This window comes from Cervus canadensis, chromosome 26 (genome assembly GCF_019320065.1).
Source record: "Cervus canadensis isolate Bull #8, Minnesota chromosome 26, ASM1932006v1, whole genome shotgun sequence".
In the NCBI taxonomy this organism is placed as follows: Eukaryota; Metazoa; Chordata; class Mammalia; order Artiodactyla; family Cervidae; genus Cervus; species Cervus canadensis.
Window position 1 is genome coordinate 1,051,678 of NC_057411.1, and position 21,981 is coordinate 1,073,658.

A 21,981-nucleotide genomic window follows, 5' to 3' on the forward strand; every position below is an offset into this window, starting at 1 on the left:
ACCAATGATGAGATTCTTATCTTGTCTGAATTGAACCCTAAGTGGATAAATTCAGGTTCAATTCTGAGAGTCTATGGTTAGATGGAGTGATTCATAAGTATTTGAATGATAGAAGCATGACAGATACAAAATAAGACATTAGGAATTAAGAAAGATGGAGTATATTACAAAGGGAGTGGTGTGGGATGGAGGAACTGGTTTCATTTTGTTCTTTCAAATATGCTGTTTTTGGCCTTAATACTTATGCCCTGATTTGAAACCTAAATTTCAGAACCCTGAAACTCAAAAGCTTTGGCTGTATAAGTCTAAAACCAAAACGACTCATTTGTTACCAGTTGTTTTTAGTGTCCTCCATTCTCTAAGGCGGGAGGGTGGAATGGCCTAGCTGCAGGATGGGGCAAGGCTTCTGCACCCAGAGAAGGGCTGTTTGTGTGTTGCGGCTGGAATAGGAGAGGCGGTCCTCCACTAATATCTCAAAATATTATTCCTCTACAATAATACGGTGAGTGTGATGAGTTGGTTTGAAAGCCTTGCGAAAAACTCGTCGGAACTCTGGAAAATGGTGAGAATTCTTGACTGAGGAAACTCAAGGGTCAGAAGAAGTCATCTAAACTAACGCCTTCCTCTGCCAAATAACAGTTTTCTGGACCGCTTCTTGCCTTCATTGACTTAGGTTCACTTAGCTGACGCTTACTGTCCTTCGAAGGCTGGTGACCTGAGCCCTGGACTTGCTCAGGTGCCAGCCTGAGCCCGAAGCTCAAGAGAGTGGCCCTTGGTTTCCTGCGTGTGGTCTGCGGGCGCACAAATGTGTATCACCGACCATGCAGCAGTCGAAGCCTTTAGAACAGCCCATTTGTGACGAAGGAGGAGGAAATGTGTTGTCGCTGGAAAAGAAGTGCATTTCGAAAATGAGGACAGAATGGATTGTTGTGACTTGTTGTGCAAGAAAGAATTTGTTCCTCACTAGAGGGTTTGCTGGAAATAAAGACGCGGCGATTCTTTACCAGTCTCTAGCTGCAAGACACAGCCAGAAAGAGAAGTCCCAGTCCAACTTCGTCGCAGACTGGGCTCCCGAAGAGAGCCGCTCGGAGGCGTGAGAGACAAGCAGGAGACTCCGACGCGTCGAGTCAGCGGGGAAGAGCTGGTTCCCCTACTCAGTGCAGCGGGAACAAGCCGCACCAACAGCTCGTCCCCTTCTCGGTTCTTGGGGAAACACTTCGCTTGCTTTGTTTCAGACGCCGACCCATCTTTCTTGGTTGGTCTACAGCTCCACCAGTCCTGCCCACCAGAAGGCGGGGCTCCAGGGTCAAGGTGGACCAATTCCCCAGCCTCGCCCCTACACGCGCTTTTGGACCCCCGGGGCTGAGTGACAGCGGCCAGGTCCAACCTGCTATCCGGGAGCATGGACCCCGCCAGGGGCGGTACGGGGACGAGGCGCCGGGGCCAATCGTATTGGACTTCAGGGGGCGGGGCCTCTTTGCCAGCTCCAGACCAGCTCTCTCCGCACTCTTTTTGTCAAATGAGAGGCCCGGGTGGGCGGCCCCTCAGCCGAAGTTCAGCCAATGGAGGAGGCGAGGTGGGCGGGCCGAGAGTGCCCGGCGGCGGGTCCTCAGCTCCCAGCCGAGGTGCGGCGAGCCGGTGGGGGGACCGCGAGGCGAGCGCGGGAGCTTGGGCGGCGAGAGCGGTGTGAGCTGCCCGAAAATGCACTCGGATGCCGCCGCTGTCAGTGAGTAACAGAGAACCAGCCGGCTGGGAGCGGGCGGCTGCCAACACTCTCCGCTCATCTCCCGCAGTCCCCGCCCCGCGCCTCCTGTCCCGAAACGCGCCGGGATCCCCTGCCCGGGAGCCACCCCTTCCCCTCCCGGGGCCGGGGCGGGCGGTGACGCTGCGGGCGGCGCGGGGCGGGGGCGGGCGTGGGGGGAAGGGGCCGGCCTGCCGGGGGAGGGCGGAGGTGAGGGGGGTGGGGACTGGCTCCATTTCAGTGTTGGGGGAAGGGGGGGGCGGGACGTGCGATGAAGGGCCGGGACCAGAGTGTCCCGGGTGAATGGAGGTGGAGGCGGCGGCGGGCGCTAGCGAGCAGGGTTGGGGGTTGGCACCGACGGGGGGAGAGAGAGAGGGAGCGAGCGAGCGAGCGGGGCGCAGGGGTGAGGATTTCCTAGGGGCTGAGCGGTGCGGGCGGCTCCGTGAGAAAGGCGGGTGAGTGCTAGGGGAGCGCGGGGGCGGGGACAATGGGAAGAAGGGCTGGATGGCGGGGGTGGGGGGGAACAATGGGGTGGAGGATTGGGGGCAACGGCCGTGCGGGGCAGGAGGGCAGGCGAGGAGATGAGGGCTGATGTAATGGGAAAGCGAGATGGTGGGAGGGATTGGGGTGTGATGGGATAGTTGGGGAGTCCGGCGAGCAGGAGGGCCATAGGAAGCGTGGAGGGGTAGAACTGGGAGTGGTGAGGGGGGCCGACGTTGGGGTAATAGGATGGAGCAGGTGTTGGGAACATAAGGACATCGGGAGTGAGAGGAGAGGCAGAACGTGGTTTGGGGTGACAGGATGGGGGCAGGGGTAGAGGAGGTGCTGTGGGGGTGAAGAGCTAGTTGTGAGGGAAGAGAGGTTGGGAGGGGCCGGGTCAGGGGAACACTGTCTTGTCCAGATTCTGTCTGCGCGGGGCTCGGGGGGGAAGGTGTCGGACTGTGTGTTTGGGGGAGGTGTATCCTTCCCTGGATTAAGGCTGGGTCCCTTGAAGGGGAGCCTTGAGCTTCGGGGTATAAGGGGGGGCGGGGCTGGGGGGGGCGGGGGAGGTGCCCTGAGGTTGGCGCTTGCCGCGGTTTCCCCTGAGCGGCGGGAAGCGAGGTCAACGCTGGCGCGGGCTATAGCTGCGGGACTGGGAGGCGGGGCAGGGGAGCAGGCTGCGGGTTTTGCGCCGTGGGTGCCGGAGGGGTCGGGCCCTGGAGTCCAGGGGCGGGGCGGCGGGGGGGGGGTCCCTGACGGTCAGAGAATTTGGCAGTCTGTGACGCAGTTGTCTAATTTCTGATCGTCAGGTGTGGAGGCTGGTGCTTAGGGATCCGCTTCCCTGCCGGGAGGGCCGGACCACAAACCCAGCGCAGCGCCGGCGGGGCGCGACCTCTTCCAGCGGTTCGGAGAGGGCGCTTTAGGGGTTTCCTTTAGGGTCTGGCACCAGTCGCCGGGTGTGAAGGGGAAAGGCGGTCCCGCGGAATTCTGGGACTTGTAGTCCGGACCGCGGTTGGGTTGGGTGCACGTGGGTAACTGTGGAAACGAGTCCCAGAATGCAGCGCGCCCCTCGGAGCCTCCCAGCTCCTCTAACTCGTGCCTTATTCCCCGCGGACCCTAGCGCGCTCCAGTGAGGCGCTCCTGTCCCCTGGGACCCTCTCCCCGTGTCAGCGGGTGGGCGAGAACCAAGCCAAGCGCAGTCCTTTCACACTTGGGTTCTTTATCTCCAAGTTGAATATTTCCCACTTGCATTTGGTGCCCTTACTTGTAGAATAAATGCTTAGTCTTGAACCATTTAGTGCATAGGTTGTGGAGAAACATTGAAGATGCGACGCAGTTTAAAGCAGAGTTTAGAATAGTGTGTACTTGTGGCTTCCTGTGTGTATAAACATCAGGTTAAAAGGTTCCGTCTTAGTTAAATCTAGGAATGCAGTGGAGACACGTAAAAACCTTGTGAAGATAGTATAAATAATGTTTGCAGTTCTTGGGCCGTTTGGATTGCCAAAGGATAAGGGGACTTCTGGGGGAAAGATGGTCTTGAATTTAGTGTGTGCATGTACGTGTGTGCGCTCTGTCGCTTCAGTCCTATCTGACTCATTGGTGATCCCGTAGACTATAACCCGCCAGGCTCCTTTGTCCATGGGATTTCCCAGGCAAGAATACTGGTGTGGGTTGCCACTTCTACTCCAGAGGATCTTCCTGACCCAGGGATCGAACTCAGGTCTCTTGTGTCTTCTGCAATGGCAGGCATATTCTTTACCACTGTGCCACCAATTGAGAGCTGGAGGTGGCTTAATGGAATTGCAGTGAAAATGATCTCATTTATTTAAGCCAGCGTGAAAATGTGAAGATGAGCAAAGGGAATATATGATGTCTTCGGTTTCCAAAGAAGCATGGAAAGCAAATGAGACTAGAGGAAGGTAAACTCAGTGGAGGGAACCTTAGGTTTTCATGTGTTTTTCTTTAGTGTTGGAAACCATACTTCCAGCCTGTAGACTGCAGACATCACATCCTTTGCCAGTTCCCTTTACCATTTATATGCAATGACGACTCCAAAACGTGTAATGTGGAGGGCTATCAGGTTAGCTCAGAAATGACAGGAGTTTTTTAATGTGATGTATAAGGTATTATGAAACCATTGGTAGCATGGTCACTAGAAGAGTATTGTGATGACCCTGATGATAAAAATTTTACCAAGAAGTCCAAAGACTTGGAAACTGTCTAGTATGGTTACAAGTATGGAACTTGAGTGCTTGACTCAGTGAACTCATATGGTTCGTTTCATAATGGCTGAAAAATTGGGCAATGTGTGATTTTATCAGGAAAAGATTTATATCTGTTTTATATTTTACTTAAGCTTATGGTGACATATCCAGGAACTCCTTTGTGATATGTAAATATTTAACCTGGTTATGTTTTCCTTTTTTTTCTAAACACGCGTGTGTCATGAAATTTGCTCTTGTAAAGGGTGAAGTGGATGAAGTTAAAAACAGGAGCTGTAATTGTCTTTAAGGTGGTGTTTTTTAAAAAAAATATTAGGCCAGTCATTTTGTTCCCTTTTCTCTTTTTTCAATTTCATCCTAAAGGGCAGGTGCCCTATAGATACACGTGACGCTCTCTCTTCCCTAGCCCTCAAACCCCGGGTTCCTATACGTTATTATCGTAGCTCCTTTTTGCTGTGGTTTTTAGGTTCCTCTTTGATTTTTGGCCTTTGGGGAGGTGGTTTTGTTTTCTTATGAGCTTACTTATGCATTTAAACAGATGTTTCTTAAACTTTACCCAGAACTTTGCGACTGTTTCAAGCAGATGGTTCCAACTTAAGGATGGTTTGACTTCACAGTGGTGCTCAATCAATATGCATTTGATAAAAACTGTACCTTGAATTTTGGATTTTGATTTTTTCTCAGGTTAGTGATGTATGGTATTATATTCTCCTGACGCTTGAGTGGCGGCCTCGACAGCTCCCAGTCAGACACGTAATCAGGAGGGTAAACAGCCAGTACACTTATAACCATTTTGTACCCAGACAACCATCCTGTTTTTCACTTTCAATACAGTTTTCAGTAAATTACCTGAGGGGGCTTCCCTGGTGGTTCAGCAGTTAAGACTCTGCGCTCCCAATGCTGAGAGCATTGATTCCATCCCTGGTGGGGGAACTAAGATCCTGCATGCCACATAGCGTGGAAAAAAAAAAATTACCTGAGATAGTCAATATTTTGTTATAAAATAGGCTTGAAGTGAGATAATTTTCCAGCTATGTGTTAACATAAGAGTTCTGAACATGTTTAGGATGGGCTAGGCTAAGCTGTTATCTGTAGGTTAGGTTTATTAAATGTGTTTTTGACATAGGATAGTCTCAGTTAAATAGTGGATTTACTCAGGGCATAACCCCGTCGTAAGTAGAGAAAGCTCTATAGTGGGAAAATTTTCAGGTTGTTTTACCAGTAATATTGCCAGAAAGAAAGAGCCCCTCATTTTCTCCCTTGGAAGAGAAAATGGTAACCCGCTCCAGTATTCTTTTCTGAAAAATCCCATGGACAGAGGAGCCTGGTGGGCCACAGTCCATGGGGTTGCAAAGGTAGGACACAACTGAGCTCACATTTTCAACTTCTGAGAATTTCTGTACTTTTGTTTTTTCTTCCTCTCTTCTTGCTCCCAAGAAGTACCCCTATTAACACATGATCACATTTTTTCAAATGTTATTTATCATTATATCCATTTCTCTTTAACTGCTCCCAGAAGTGCTTATTGATTGCTTTTTTCCTGACTATCACATATGTTTGCATTGCTCTCATCTCAATAATAATAGTCTTGTGTAGTCAGCAGTGTAAAAAAAATCATGGCTTCAGAAACTGACCTCATGGTAACTTTGTTGTATGATTTAGGATGCCTCTGGCAGGTAAATACTCAATCAAAAGTGGCTTAAGTAATAGAGCTTATTTTTGTTCAGTGGCAAGAAGTTTAGAGATGGATGGTTCTAAGGCTGGTACAGAGTCTCAGTATGTCTTTTAAGAATCTAGGCTCTTTGTATACTTTTTCCCTTTATTCTTAGTATTTTGGTTTATCAGGAGCCTTAGGCTCATTGCCTCATGTTTGCAATGTGGTTGCTGTAGCACCAGACATCATGCCTATGTAAGAAAAGGATGAAAGCAGCATATTTCCTTACAGTTCCCTCCCTTACGGAGAAGAATCTTTTCTGGAAGGTCACCTTGGAGACTTGCTCTTTAGTCTCATTGGGTAGAATTGACGTCATGCCACTACTAGTTGTAAGGGAAGTGGAGAAGGTGAAAGTCTGGTGCATTTTTTTTTTTTTTAAGTCTGGCATTTTTAGCTTCTGTTGTGGGTTCCAGACTTCCCTAGGGCAGAAGAAAGATGAGAATGCTATGAGTTGGCAGCCTATAGTTATATCTCTGAATCAGCTACTTTGTCCAACTGTCTTTGACTTGGTCTCAATCATTTTTATCTGTTGATTTATTTTCTGCCACATTCTAAAATAATGAGAGGCAACTTTAAAATTCTGTCAAGAGAAAGAAAATACAGATTTACAAGCTACACATAAATGCTTGCTGTATGTTAGAAATGGGCCATGTATTTGGCTCTGAGCTTCCTAGTGGCCAAAATAAAGATGAAAACAAGACCAATTCATTTTTTTTCATTTGTTGAATGAAACTGCAGTTCATTTAATAACCCAAGCTGGAAGCTTAGACATTGCTTATCCTCTCTTTCCTTGGTTGGTAGCGAGTGCAAACTTGCATCTCTTCCTATGCCTGTTCCATACTGATTGCCATTGCCCTAGGTCTGAGCCATCCTTTCTAACCAGTAATCTTTTTGTCAGGCTTAGCCTCCTGTTTATCCTCTTCATCATCAGTTGAAAATCTTTGTCCTTAAGACCTCACTACTCCAAACCTCAAAGGCTCACAGTTGCTTACAGATGTCTCTGAAGCTGGGGTTGAACTGGTTCTGTAGTTTAAGCTCAGTTTCTTTCCCCTGAACCCCCCCTCCCTCTGCACTCAGCGCCACTTCTCTTGTTCTGTTTTCCCACTCAAGCAGACTCCTTCCCTCCACCGAATCTCCAAGGACTGTTGACTTTTATTCTCAGTTTTATCTTATTTAACAGTAGCTGTGTGTTTACTTTCTTGTCCCTTTTCCAGTTAGACGATAACTCTCTCGAGATCTGGGACTCTGCCTTAGTATTCATGCTGTGGTCCAGTGCATTGCATTGCTTAGGACCTCAAATATGTAATGAACTGAACTTAGATGGTCAACTCTTGAGCAGTTAGTGAATTATCTGAAAGATTTTAATGCTTCCTCCTGCAATTCTGCTTCTGAGATGTCTTTTGTTATCTTTAGGTTTTTCTTCCAGGAATACAGATTTTCACTTATTCATTCTCTGCCCTTTTTTTGGACAGAGTTGTCCTATGCAAACCAATTTAAATAATATGTATTTTTAAATACATGCAGATATCAGTTTTGAAGAATGTCTGTGGCATGGAGAAGTTCCCCAGAAGGGAGTCGCCCGCTGGTGATGTGCTGAGGGACAGGAGTGTGCCTGGGACAGTGCATGTGTCCACTTCTGACCTGGGTGTAATAGGCCGCCGTGGGGAAGGCTTGGGCAGGGCTTGGCAGGTCTGTTGGTAAAGGGCCTGGAAGTGTCTGTCTCCCTTCCTATTTTGTTTTATGACCAGAGTCTGGTCCTAAGGGTTGTTTTTTTTTTTTTTTTTTAATGTTAAGAATACATTAAGCTCTCCAAAGGCTTTCTTTCTTTAGGAAGTAGACTGTGTTACTTGGAGGTGAGTTTTCTGAGCCTCTGACATTAATGCTGACATCTCTGTTTAGGTGACCAGCTTAAATTACAGTCAGTAGGCTTTCATAGCATGTTCTTTTTTTAAATTCTGAGATTCAGGTTAGCAGAAGTACCTCTTGAGAATTATTCTTTTAAGCAGAACATACATTTAAAGATATTTGTGGCTGGGACTTCCCTGGTGGTTCAACAGTTAAAACACCACACTTCCACTACAGGGAGCACAAGTTTGATCCCTGATTGGGAAATTAAGATCCCGCATGCTGTGCAGCCACCAAAAATAAAAACAAAACAAACAAAACAAAGTACTAAAAAAATAAATATTGGTGGCTATCAGTTCAGTTCAGTTCAGTTGCTGTCGTGTCTGTCTCTTTGCAACCCCATGAACCGCAGCACGCCAGGCCTCCCTGTCCATCACCAATTCCTGGAGCTTACTCAAACTCATGTCCATTGAGTCAGTGATGCCATCCAACCATCTCATCCTCTGTCGTCCCCTTCTCCTCCTCCCCCCAATCCCTCCCAGTGTCAGGGTCTTTTCCAATGAGTCAACTCTTCGCATCAGGTGGCCAAAGTATTAGAGTTTCAGCATCAGCATCAGTCCTTCCAATGAACACCCAGGACTGATCTCCTTTAGGATGGACTGGTTGGATCTCCTTGCAGTCCAAGGGACTCCCAAGAGTCTTCTCCAACACCACAGTTCAAAAGCATCATTTCTTCAGCACTCAGCTTTCTTCATAGTCCAACTCTCACATCCGTACGTGACTACTGGAAAAACCATAGCTTTGGCTAGATGGACCCTTGGTGGCCATAAGAGAGGCTATTGTATTGGTGGCTATAAAAGAGGCTACAATTTTTAGCTTATGTTTCAAATAGAGAAAAATACTGCAATGCATTTTAAATAGGATCATATATTTTAGCAATTGTCACATGACTGTTCAGATCTAAGGATCTTTTCTCTATCATGTCCAGTATTCTGGTAGACAAAGTATTTGCTGCTTTAGATTTGAATTGTTTTTCTTTTAATCCGAAAATGCTGTTAATGAGTTATTTTCAATCTAGGAAGGTAGGCTTTGTACTTTTTGAAACTACTAATTAATATACTGGTGGTGGTGGTGGTGGTTTAGTCGCTAAGTCACCTCCGACTCTTTGTGACCCCCATGGACTGTAGCCCACCAGGCTCCTCTGTCCATGGGATTTTCCAGGCAAGAATACTGGTGTGGGTTGCCATTTCCTTCTCCAGGGTATCTTCCCAACCCGGGGATTGAACATGTGTCTCCTGCATTGCAGGCTAATTCTTTATCAACTAAGCCACCGTAAAATATTGAATAATGTGTCAAAAGACCCCCACCCTCCCCAAATCACATTACCTCTGAGTATGATTTCTTTTTACTTCCATCTTTGAGGATTGTTTTCCTTGTGAATATTTTTTGAAAACCTTTCATTACTTGCTGTCTGTGTCAGTAGTATTTGCAAAGATGGTGTGTCATCCCTTTATATCTGTGATGGCCTTTGCCAGTCTTTGGGGCCCTGGTTCTTCTTCTGATTGGGGAATTCTAACTGTCAAAGCAGAGCTGCCCAGACACACCCACACCAGAGTGTGATTCTGAAGCTGAAGGCAGGTCCAGGTTATGTCAGTGGTGCACCCTGCCCTTAGATGTTTTGGTTGTACGGCTGGTATGATTGGTCCTCTGGTTTTCCTGGAGATTATGGGAACTACCTAATAACCTTAAAAAAGAAAAATTGCTGTTCTGTTTAAGTTGGCCAGTTGGTTTCTAATGCTTGCAACTAAGAATTCTGACAAATTCAACATTCAGATCTATCACTGGTCGATACATGGCAGAGGCCATTGTGGAGAAGAGCAGTGATCTGCCTTTCCGCCCCGCCTGGAGTCTGTTCAGAGTCCAAGAGCCCTGGCCCGAGGTGATCCAGAAGACTGAAGGGGGTACCGAGGCAGTGTCCGTGGTAGGAGCTGCCGTTGTCAGTGGTCACGCAGGACCCTGAGGCATGCAGTCACCCCCTGATCTCACTGTGTAGAGCTCTTTACTGCTGTCTGCTCTTAATCACATCTGTGTCCTCTCCCCCGCCTCCAAATTGTTGAGAGTATTAGGTATGGAAATAATACTGGTAGAATGTTTATTTTGTTTAGCCAAAAATCATATCTAGTAGTCCTAATTGCTTTTGGGTTGACTTTATTGAGTGTAATTAATTCTATAAATTTGTACCCATTTGATAAATACGTGTGTGTGTAACCACCACAATAATTAAGATATAGAATGTTTTCGTTACCCCTCAAAATACCCTTGTATTCCCTTGCAGTCTGTACTTCTCTACTTTCCACCACAATTTTTGGCTTTTAATATATATCAGCTTAGGCCTCCCCCTTGTTACTTGATGATTTGTCATTTCGCTGTTTGTGAGGGTATTACAGTGTAAAAAGATATAATCGTCTCTTCTTACTGAATTATTAAATCCAAAGAAAAACCAACAGTGCTGCATAAATTATAAATCTGACAATTAATACTTTACACATAGAATTGGCTTGAATTAGTTGACTTGTTCCCTTGAAAGATTTTTCTCGTGGATGGCTTTTTCTGTGGACCAAAGGCATACAGTTCTAGGATTAGTTCCTTGGATGAGATGATTTGTTTTCTGGGTCAGGTCGGGAGGGCAGGGAAGCATAGTAGTTAAGTGTGGGCCCTAGAGTCAGAATATCTGGGTTCTGCCCCTGTTAGCTGTGTGACTGTGCATAAATTACTCAACTACTCTTCAGGTTCTGCATTCATAAAGCCGCCTACTGTAGGGTATGGAGTTGTTCAGTCAAAGGTGTTTATTGAACACCTACTGTGTACTAGGCCCCATTCTTCATCTGTCATGAAGTTTTCATTCCAGCGTGGGGAAAGAGGTGGGTAATAAGAGTGTGTTCCATGGTGATCAGTTCATTAGTTCCCATGTGTGCAGGGGAGGGGAACAAGAGCAGAAGATGTTGTAGTTTCTGTGGCTTGGGCGGGGCAGCCCTGAGGGAGGTGAGGGGGCATTCTAGGGAGAGGGAATACAAATTCAGAGACTCCGAGGAGGGGAGCAGACCTGTGTTTGCGGAATGGCAAACATGCAAAGTGGGCTTGGAGGGGAGTTGGGGGTTTGGCAGAGAGGAGGAGTAGGAGGCAAGATCAGGAGTGACCCTGAGAATTAGATTAGATAGAACACAAAATGTTTAGAGAAATGCTTGGCACTTTTCTGTTTTTGTTGCTAATGATTACTGTGTAATGACAGTTTTCTTTCTTCTCTTTAAAAAGAGTCCCTCGAGGGACTTCCCTGGTGGTCCAGTGGCTACGACTCTGCTCTCCCAGTGCAGGGGGCCCGAGTTCTATCCCTCGTCAGGGAACAAGAGCTGCATGCCACAATTCAAGATCCCACGTGACTCAGCTAAGACCCAAAGCAGCCAAATAAATAAATGAAAGGAGACCGTGGAGAGGAAAAGAGGTCATAAGAAAGAAAATAGGCAAGTGAGGCATTGCCTCACTTAGTCACTCACCAAACCTTTGAGGGTTTTCCTGTAGCCGGATGCTGCTGCGACAGAGACAGCTGAGCCTGGCCCTTGTGTTTAAGGAGCTTCCTTCCAGTGCTTAGTGGTGGAGGCAGAGAAGTCCTGGACAGTTAAAATATGGGACAGGGAAGGTTAGATGGATGCCCAGCATGCTTGGAAACAAATAGGTAGTCATTAAAATTAGACTTCAGGGAAGTGAAGTGAAGTGTTGCTCAGTCGTGTCTGAATCTTTGTGACCCCGTGGACTGTGTAGCCTGCCAGGGTCCTCTGTCCATAGAGTTCTCCAGGCAAGAATACTGGAGTGGGTTGCCATTCCCTTCCCCAGGGGGTCTTCCCGACCCAGGGATCGAACCCAGATCTCCTGCATTGCAGGCAGACTCTTTTACCATCTGAGTCACCAGGGAACCCCTTCAGGGAAGGGTTAGTTATTGTGTAAGCTTAGCTTTTGAGGTTCTATTATGTGAAGGAAAAGATGGGTGTGTGCCTGCGGGAGTGAGGTGGGAGGGTGCTTTCCAAGTGGAGGGAGCAGCCTGGCAGTACCAAAGGAGTTGGGGAGCCAAGGGGAATCAGGTGGAGGGGTGGGCAGGAGCCACATGGAGAGGGCTAGAGAGAGGCCCCAGGGAGTGGAAGGGAGGTGAGGGGTAAGAGAGAAATCAGATGTGGGATGCAGGGAGAAAGGGGGAACAGAGCGGGGTCGGGGAGGAGAGGGACTCACAACGTGTTTACACACAGTGATTATTCGTGGGCTGTTCAGTTGCCTTGCCTGCATTCATTCGTTTACTCCTCACCCCAGCCCTTGAAAGTAGGAACATGAATGTACTGTTATCATCCCCATTTTACAGGTGAGGAAGCTGAGGTACAGAATGGATAGCTAACCTTGTCTGGCCCCACGGCTGGTGGGTGGTGAGTTGCGATGCTGACTCAAGCACTCTGACACTGGTGTTTAGGTGCCCACGGCTGCCTGTGAAGTACGTGTGCTTAGTCGTGTCCGGCTCTTTGGGACCCAGTGGACTGTAGCCCGCCAGGCTCCTCTCTCCATGGGATTTTCCAGGCACGAACACTCTGAAATAACACTGTTTTACTTGTGCCTTTCATTTAACCCTTTGGTGACCTGGCAGGCATGTTGGAGTTCCGTGTTTTGTCGCTGGCCTATGAATGCTGATGGCAGAGCCTGTTGTTGTTATTATCTTTGTTTTGCATTTGGTTCTTTTCTTCTTGGAATGGATCCCAACAGGGTCTGGGATGAATTCCTTCTTTCCCACTCCTCTTCTTTCATGTCTGCCATTTCACAATGAAAGTAGTCATTTAAAAATGCATTCTAGCTGGGCAACTGATTATGGCAAAGAAGAGCATTTCCATACTTTCTCTTGTCACTAATGAAATAGGCATTTTTAGTCTTAAAGATTTTATTTTAAACAGACATTTGTATTAAGTACCTTTTAAGCATATACTTTTTGAATATAGGAGATGCCTAACATCATTGCCGAAAAGCCAGAAAACCTATAGAGCTAACTAATGTCATTTTTGTGTAACATCTTTGAACTGATTTCTTATCTTTTTCTGTAGCTGAGGGTGAGTTTAAGTCTTTTTCCCCTTTAAGATCTTTCTACAGATTCCATTCCCAAAATTAGACCACAGATTATTTGTTCTTAATTAAACAGGAAGCTTGAGAAGGAGTGTTGAACATTCAAGTCCGGACAGCTGGCTATTGACAAGAGAGTTTTAAAGACCCGTCCGTCCCCTTGTCGTTCCTCTGCCCTGTCTTTTTGGTCTTCTGGGTTCTGTCTGCTGTGGTCTCTTCCATGCTGAATAATAATAACAGGGATTAAAATAATGAACCTTGGTTGGTTCACAGTACGCGCCAGTGCTGTGCTGAGCGCCTGGCACACGCCCTAAGAGACTGATGAGGAGGGGCCTCCTTTTTGATTTAGTGAGGCTGGGTACCGGGAAGGGCCTTCAGCTGGGACACTGCGGAGCAGGGACTCGAACCTGGGGCTTTCCGAGGCCTCTTCTAACACTAGTGAGATGAAATGGATCTGTGTTCTTCAGTGGGTAGGGTGGGGTGAAGCCAGTGAGTCTCGGGCCCTTTGTGTCTTGTTGGGGTGGGAGAGCAGCCAGTCTGGCCGTCCTGAAGTGGCCGGCTCCTTTAAGATGGTGGCACCAGCAGGCAGAGGCTGTGCGCTGGTGACGGGGGCTGGGTGGCACGCCACCTGTCCTGGATGGGGCTTCGCCCCCCGGCCCCCTTTTCAGGTCCTGTGAGAGTCAGGAGGAAAAAGCCAGAAGCTATGGTGTGCTTGGATGGCCTTAGCTTCAGATCCTGTGTTCAGAGAAAGCGCTGAGTCACCCACGATGACCTGGTCCCGTTCCTCGTCAGTTTCCTTCTTTCCGCGCTCACTTTCCTGACTTTGTGTTTTGGAAATAACAAGTATTTATTGATGAGGAGAGTGATGTTCATGCCTTCCTCCTCACTGTCCCTTGGTTCCTTAAGTTTGCACCTCGGTTTTTGACCTTAAACAGCGTGGATCTTGATCTTGTCCTCACACGGCGGGGCTTGCCGTGAATGGGTTGGACTCCCCTCTGGCCTGGCTGGTGTTGTGAGCTGGATGTGGATTGGGGGTGGAGGAGAGGCTGGGGGCGCACGCTCCTCTCTGGCTGTGTGTAGTCATCTGGGCTGCTTGAGAAGCTCCGACAAGTCCACTCCCGTTTTTGCTTGATTGACTGGATGGGGCCCCAGCCGTGGCCGTTATTCGGCCTCCCCAGGTGATTCCGATGTGCAGCCCCTGGGTCAGTGTTCAGTAGCTCCATGTGTACTCGGGTTTGGTTTGGGCTGTGGCGGGGAGGGTGCCAAGGCTGCGTCCAGGCCACCCTGCTCAGCATGCAGGTGACACCGGGTGACACAGAGCCCCGTTCCGGGGGCGCCCGCTCCGCGCCGGGCAGTGTGCTGGGCGCGCTGCAGCGGGAGCTCGTCTGGTCCTCGCAGTGTTCTCCTGAGCGGGTGGTGCCCGCTCCGCGCCGGGCAGTGTGCTGGGCGCGCTGCAGCGGGAGCTCGTCTGGTCCTCACAGTGTTCCCGTGAGCGGGTGGTGCCCGCTCCGCGCCGGGCAGTGTGCTGGGCGCGCTGCAGCGGGAGCTCGTCTGGTCCTCACAGTGTTCCCGTGAGCGGGTGGTGCCCGCTCCGCGCCGGGCAGGGTGCTGGGCGCGCTGCAGCGGGAGCTCGTCCGGTCCTCACAGTGTTCCCGTGAGCGGATGGTGCCCGCTCCGCGCCGGGCAGTGTGCTGGGCGCGCTGCAGCGGGAGCTCGTCCGGTCCTCGCAGTGTTCTCGTGAGCAGGTGGTGTTAGACCAAGAGGTTCCTATCTCTAACAAGTTAGACAAGTGTGCGGTATGAAGCTAACCCACAAAGCTGGCTTTTGGTTTTTCCCAGTTTTGCAGTGTGGAAACTTGTTTCAGATCTGTGTGTTTTGACAATTTGGCCTCAAATGTCAAAATATTAGGTTTTACAAGTGAGACACGTGCTTGTGTCACATCACATAGCTCAGTGACTTACCAGTTGGTGTGCAGGAGCGTGAGTTGGTTCTAGAATACCAGTTGAAAACACTGCTATTATAGGGTCAAAAGTAGACTTCATTTTATGGTAGACTTGTATTTTAAGTCATTTTGAAGTAAAACTCGTTTTTAATGAATTTTTAAACTTAAAACTGCATTTTGTAATTTTCTTTTAAAATGACATACATATGCTATATATATTTGTGCTCATGTTACAGATCCACCCTGACCTGTGATCTGACGCACTCTCTGCTCTTGGCTTCTGTAACCATCTAGGCTACGAAGCAAGCTGAATCTCAGCGCTTTAAATGTGCTCCAGGCTCATCATTGTGAAGCCCAAACTCAATACCCACTCTGTCCTCTGTGCGTTTCTCCTTTCCCTTCTTGGTAAAGCTTCTGCAACAGTTGTTTATGCCTGATAATAGATTGATCCCTCACCTCTTGCTCCAGCCATGCCTCATTTCATTCTTCACCACAGTTATAGAGTAACTTGCACATTGCTCAATTCAGTGGCTACTTTTTTTTTTTTTCAAGTTTATTTATTTATTTGGCTGCACCGGGTCTTAGTTGCAGCATTCAGGATTTACCGGATCTTAGTTGCAGCATTCAGGATTTAGTTCCCTGCCCTGGGATCCAATCCAGGTCCTCTGCATTGGGAGCTCAGAGTCTTGACCACCAGGGAAGTCCCCAGTGGGTACATTAAAAGCATTTTTTCCCCTGTTTATTGGTACCTGTCATGTGCTAGGCTTGTGCTTTTCTAGGTATTGGGATAAAGTGGTGAACAAAGCAAAAGAAAATGCCTGTCATCATGGAGCTTGGGCTCCAGGGAGTGTGACAAAGGATAAAGATGTAAATATATATAAAATATAATGTCTGGGTCACAGAGGACCTCATATCTTATGATTCTATCGATAGAAAATGAAAAGGCAAATCTGTAGGGGCAAACTGTAGGGTTAGTGGTTGCCTGATGATGTAGGGGTGAGGGGAAAAATGAGGAGTGATTGCTGATGGGGTGATAAAAATGTTGTTAAATAACGTTGTGATGGTTGCGCGGCTGTGAATACACTAAAAAGCATTGACTTGTGCACTTTAGATGGATCAGTTGTATGGTATATGATGTCTGTTTCAATAAAGCTTTTTAAAAAAGGTCAAAAAATGAAGAGTGCTATGTAAAAACCTAACTCTGGTGGGGATGGAGGTGCTGGTTTGGATAGGGAAGTCAGGGGAGGGAGGCCTCTGGATGAGGTGACATCTGAAAAGGTATTTCCGTGACGTCAGCATCAGGCCAGTGACCACAGAGGTGGGAAAGAGGAGGAGGGCGTATTAAATAAAACAGACCCTGAGCTAGGGGTTCACTTGAGTAGTCAAGAAGAGTGTGGCTGGACTGGAGTGAGCAGGATAATGAAGTGGAATGACTTAGGTCAGATCATGTAGGGCCTTGCACGGACTTGTTGGAGTTTTAGTCACAAATCCAAAATCTCATGATTACAACCTTACATTGTTACTTGTCCTTTGCAGGTTGGCAGGGGTCTCTTTTCCCCCTCACTGACATTCATATCCTCAGTGTACCTGAAATCTGTAGGAAAATGGGCTCCTCTTTCTAGAAGGAAAAAGAAAGAAAGTGAAAGTCATTCAGTCCTGTCCGACACTTTGTGACCCTGTGGACTGTAGCTGGCCAGGCTCCTCTGTCCATGGAATTCTCCAGGCCAGAATACTGGAGTGGGTAGCCATTCCCTTCTCCAGGGGATCTTCCCGACCTAGGGATTGAACCCAGGTCTTCCACATTGCTGGCGGATTCTTTACCAGCTGAGCTACCAGGGAAGCTCTCTAGAAGAAAGGGCAGACCTAAACAGTGAATCTTAGTTACATACACTATTATATACTTTTTCCATATCACTGAGTAAAACTAAGGTTTCAGGAGGGTGGGCCCTGTAACCAATGGCGTGGAGCACCCCTCAGCCTTCCATGTGGAATCAGCTTTAGAGAGACCCAGCCCTGCACCACTGCATCTTGCTCTTGTTCTGTTCCAGAAACATGTAGGATGAATGCTGATTTTGATAACCTTAATTTTGTTTCACTTTTTTGGCAATGACATGGTAACGACCCCATGTTCTGTCCTCTACCTCCACCCCAAAAGCCATTACTGGTTTAGTTCGTCATTTTCATTGTCCTCAGAGAGCATTTATCAGTACATATCTGTGCATAGTGCTATATTAAAAATTTTGTACCTGAGAGCATTGCTTACTGATTGACCAGCTGGAGTTTAGCTAATAATAAAATACTTTTGTGAATTCTTAGTGACAAGAAGAAAGAGGTGTATTTGAAATAGAAATAACATGTTATGTCTTTTCTGCACCATCTTTTTTTTTTTTTTAAGTTGGTAGATTGTTTTTGACTTCACCAGTTTTATTATCTTCTTATTTAATAGTAAGGTTCTCCAACTTGGTGTGTTTACTAATTGACAGCTTTGGTGGGACATGCTGCTGCTCTTTACCCCCTGATGCTCCCATCAGAAATGAGTTAGAACGGAGGGATGGGCTTGGGAATGTGAATTCTCCCCAGCTTGGCCGCAGCTAGTTACCTGACTCTGCTTGTGCTAGTTTTCATAGCTCAAGGAGAACTTTTGGGACTTGGACAAAAGGACATGAGCTTCCCTCACAGCTCCTGAAAGCAGTCTTGTTGGTTTTCCTCCTAGTGCAATCACGTTTTATATAGAGGTGAGTCCTAAAGTCCATATCCAAGGTGAAAATCACCAGCATTAAAAATATCACTGGAGGGATTTCCCTGGTGGTCCATTGACTGGGACTTAACACTCCCAATACAGGAGGCCCGGGTTCGATCCCTGATCAGGAAACTAGATCCCGCATGCCACAACTAAGACCTTGAGCAGTCAAATAAATAAATAAAAATACACTAAAAAAAAATTACTGGAAGTACTTTCAGAAGGTGCCCCCCATTGCATATTGTCTCTAGCACAGCAGTGTTTTCCTCCAGCATTAGGACAGGTCACCAACTCTTCTTCAGCTGAGCACCTTCAGTTGAAGCAGCTGGCTTATGTTTCGGGACTGTGTTTTATGAAAAATGCATCTCCTAAATACTCGGCTCACATAGTGTTGTGAGAGGCACGTGGAGGCTGAGCGGCCCAGCGACTGTCAGAGTCCTGCTGCCCTCCTCCCTGTCGTTAAGTAGAGGCCTCAGGGCAGTTACTGGGACAACTGACTTGTCTTTCTCCCTCTTCTTTTTGCCAAGCTGTTGCCATGAATTGGTGTGAGTTAAACGTGGATGTCCTGCGGTCCGGTTGTACTCTCCACTTTTGCTGCCACAGACCACCCGAAGGCCCCAGTCATTTCCCACCTTGGTCACTACCAGTAGCCTTCATGAAACACCACTCTGAATCCAGGCCACACTTGCCGTTGGGCAGCCTTTCCAAAAAAGGCTGATTTAAACACTCCTGTGGCACCCAGGCTCAGAAGTGCTTCCAGCATTCTGCTGTGCAGAGTTAAATACTCTCTGGATTCTGGGCGCGTAACTTGGTCTGGTGAAATTTCGTTCCGATTTCATGCCATAGTCGTGTGTCGTCTTCATGTGAGACAGCTGTACATGAGTTACCTTTGAGGGGGAATGCGTACCCTCCGATGCATACGGCCCAGTGGAAATACTCATCCTTAGATTAACCTCTTAAACGGGGTTCAGAGCTGCCCTTTTTCTGTCCTACCCTGCCTTGGAGTCTCTTCTGTTACCATGCTGCTTCTCACATGTGAAGATCTAGTGATGTGAATGCCCTGAAATACCAAAGCGTACTGAATTGAAGTCTTGATGCCTTTGTCCCTACATTCATTAATTCCTTGAGTATTTATTGAGTACCTGATATGTGCCAGGTATTGCTTTTGGTACTAGGGATACAGCAGTGGACAAGAGCATATTCTGACCTTTGTGAAGCTTATATTCTAATGCTAGAGGAAGATGGCACCCAAATGTGACATAAAGTCTGGTGATACTAATGCCATAAAGAGAGGTAAAGCGTGGTAATGGGATAGTGAAGAATGGGTCCTGTTTGTTGGGTCTGGCAAGGTTCTATAAGAAGGTAATGTTTCAGTGGCAGCCTGATGAAGTGTGAGAGCAAGCCATTGTTGTTATTAGAGGAAAGAGGGCTCGGTGCAGAGAGAATAGTGTGTTCAAAGGCCCTGAGGTAAGAGCTTGCTTGGAGTACTCACAGGATAGCAGGAAGCTCTCTGTGACTGAGAAGAGGGAGTAAGGGGAAGACAGGTAAGAGATGAGATTGGGTAGAAGAGGCAGAGAAGATGCGGGGCCCTGAGGCCATAACTTCTCTTTAGCCTTGAGTGCCTTTCCCTTCCACCTGTAACTTCTGAGGTTGGAATTAATTTTAATTTGTTCCACATGGTAGCTAGTTGCCCTCTGCTTGCTGAATAATTCTCTCTTCCCTATTGATTTGAAATACCATTTAATCATATTCTGTGCTTATACATACACGCAACCACACAGACATGCGTAGACATGTTTATTAGCTCTCTTTCAATGATTTGTCTTATTGCACATGTACCATATTTTACAGTACTGCGCCTCTATATCAGGCCTTGGCAAGCTACAGCTCATGATCCAAATCAGGCCCACCACCCAGTTTTCTAGAAATAAAGTTTTATTGGAGCACAGCGACACTCATTTGCTTGTGTATTGTTTATGGCTGCTTTTCAGCTCCAATGGCAAAGTAGTTGCAGCAGAGATCGGATGGTCCACAAAGCCTAAAATAAAATTTAAGATCTGGCACTCTGGCAGAGAGTTTACCAACCTCTGCTTTATATTATATATGGTCTGATAGGGCCTGTTTTTCATTCTTCATTTTCAACAATTTCTTGGCAAGTCAAGCATGTTTGTTCTTTTCAGGTGAACTTTAGACTCAATCTGCTAAGCTTGCCTGACTCCCTTCCCTTTCCCTCACCTCTTTTTTGGGGTGGGGAAGTGGGAAGTAGGGAGAATAGGAATTTGATTGCATTTAATTTTGTAGTTCAGTACAGGGTGAAGTGATCATCTTACGATACTGGGTCTTTCCATTCCAGGAATATTATCTTTGCACCTGTAAACTTTTATTGTTTCTTCCCTTGAATGTTGCACATTTTATTCCTACGTGTACTATTGCTTTTCCTTGCTATTATAATTGAGATCACCTCCCAGGTATATTAACAAGTGATTATTTATGGCATAAAAGAAGGGTTTGAATTTTTATGTATTTCAGTTGTTTCTGACCTTCTTGTGGAAGTAAACTCCTGTTAGGACTGTTAATTCTTAAAGTTGATTCTTTTGGTTGATGGTCATTGTCTGAACTTACAGTTTTTGTTTTATTCCTAATACATGTGTCTCACTATATTGTGGGATCCTATATACAAAGGGTAGTTTGGAGGAAGTGAATTTTGACCCTCTCAATGTTGTTCACTTTTTTCCTGTTATACAGGTCACAACAAATGATAATTATTAAAAAACCCAAAACAAACCCCCAAAACTCCTGGAAAACTTTATGCCACATCAGCATTTGTTGATCATTTTAAAGAATACTCAGAAGATAATTTAGGCAAGCCGTTTATCGAGCATGCTGTGTCTTTCTGCAGAGCCATTTGTCACTTAATACAGAATGTTAGGTTTGCATGTCACACGTGAGAGTCTGACCCAGTGACTATGGTGGAGAGCCTTTTGATCACAGACTAAAGTTGACTTAACTGAGCATTTAGCCTTTAGAATTGAAATAGGAGCCAAAGGAGATTTTATGTATCAGTTAGTACTTTCCTAAATGCATTTCTGTAGAGCATGTGATCTTTACCCTTAACATCTATTCCTTAAGGATGTGAAATCTATTTTAGATTTCAAGGTCTATTACTTGCCCTGAGCAGTGAACAGATGAACCATGAATTCAATATGTGTTAACCTTTGTGGATTTATCTTTTAATGCCATTTTGGTCTTTTTGTTTCCCCCTGAATTTGTGTCTACTCCTTAGGTTTTTACCTTGATGAAACTAAAGAAAAACTGTTTTGTTCATGCTGCTGGTTCCTTTTCTTTTTCCTTTTTTTTTTTTTGATGAGATGATGATGAGGTGGTTATGATACTAGACACGGGATATGGAAATAGAGACTTGCTGACATATATTATGTGACTTGTGAAATGAACATTGTTACTTGCATCCTCTGTAAAGTGAAACTTGATATATAGAACCTTAAATCCTCTTGTATTTTTTTTCCACTGCTGAGATATTCTTCCACCATCATTATGAAATCAGTTGGTGGTATATGAATGTAGACGTACCATCATAGGCTGTTGAGATGTATCAGGCCATATGCCTCTGTCACAGAGGCAGCTGCAGCTTTGAGATCTTTGATGTGGGGCTTGACTTGGATCTACAGAAGTAGAAACCATTGTAGGTGGTTGGTGTGGAAAATGGTATAATCTCACAGTGATAATATCTTTTATTGGGCACTCACTGTGATCCACACATTACTCTGACTCTCTGCCACATCCAGGCATTGTAGTCTCATTCACAACTGAGCACATTGAAATTTAGGTTAAATAACTGGTGGATCTGAGATTCAAACTAATTGTTAGACTCCAGAGTCAGGTTGTAAAGCTTGGAGTTTTATTTTGGCATAAACTCTGTGTGTGTGTGTGTGTGTGTGTGTGTGTAAAGACGGATTTAGCAATTTTAATTTGTTTAGATTCTCCTGTGTGAATTTTGACAGTTGAATCAACAGGTCTGGAGACCTCATTGCTTTGGTGATCTTTGGCAGACATCCTGTGTATCCTCAGTGAAGAGAGAATCTAGATCCTTAAGTTTCTGGGTGTTTTTTTTGTGTGTGTGTGAGTCCAGAAGTT

General features: G+C 46.5%; 1 protein-coding gene across 5 annotated transcripts in view; it reads left to right on the forward strand.

The window, feature by feature from the left end:
- Positions 1-1,033: 1,033 nt before the first annotated feature.
- The window catches only part of DCUN1D4 (defective in cullin neddylation 1 domain containing 4), a 71,355-nt gene continuing 50,407 nt past the window's right edge, over positions 1,034-21,981 (forward strand). The window contains exon 1 of one of the 5 annotated variants that reach the window (XM_043447857.1): positions 1,034-1,726. In XM_043447857.1, coding sequence (XP_043303792.1) covers positions 1,702-1,726 — 25 coding nt within the window. In that variant the 5' untranslated portion in view covers positions 1,034-1,701. Of the gene's footprint in view, positions 1,727-2,057; positions 2,197-21,981 lie in introns of those variants that run through there. The other 4 variants (XM_043447856.1, XM_043447855.1, XM_043447859.1 and 1 more) reach the window with 4 other exon arrangements.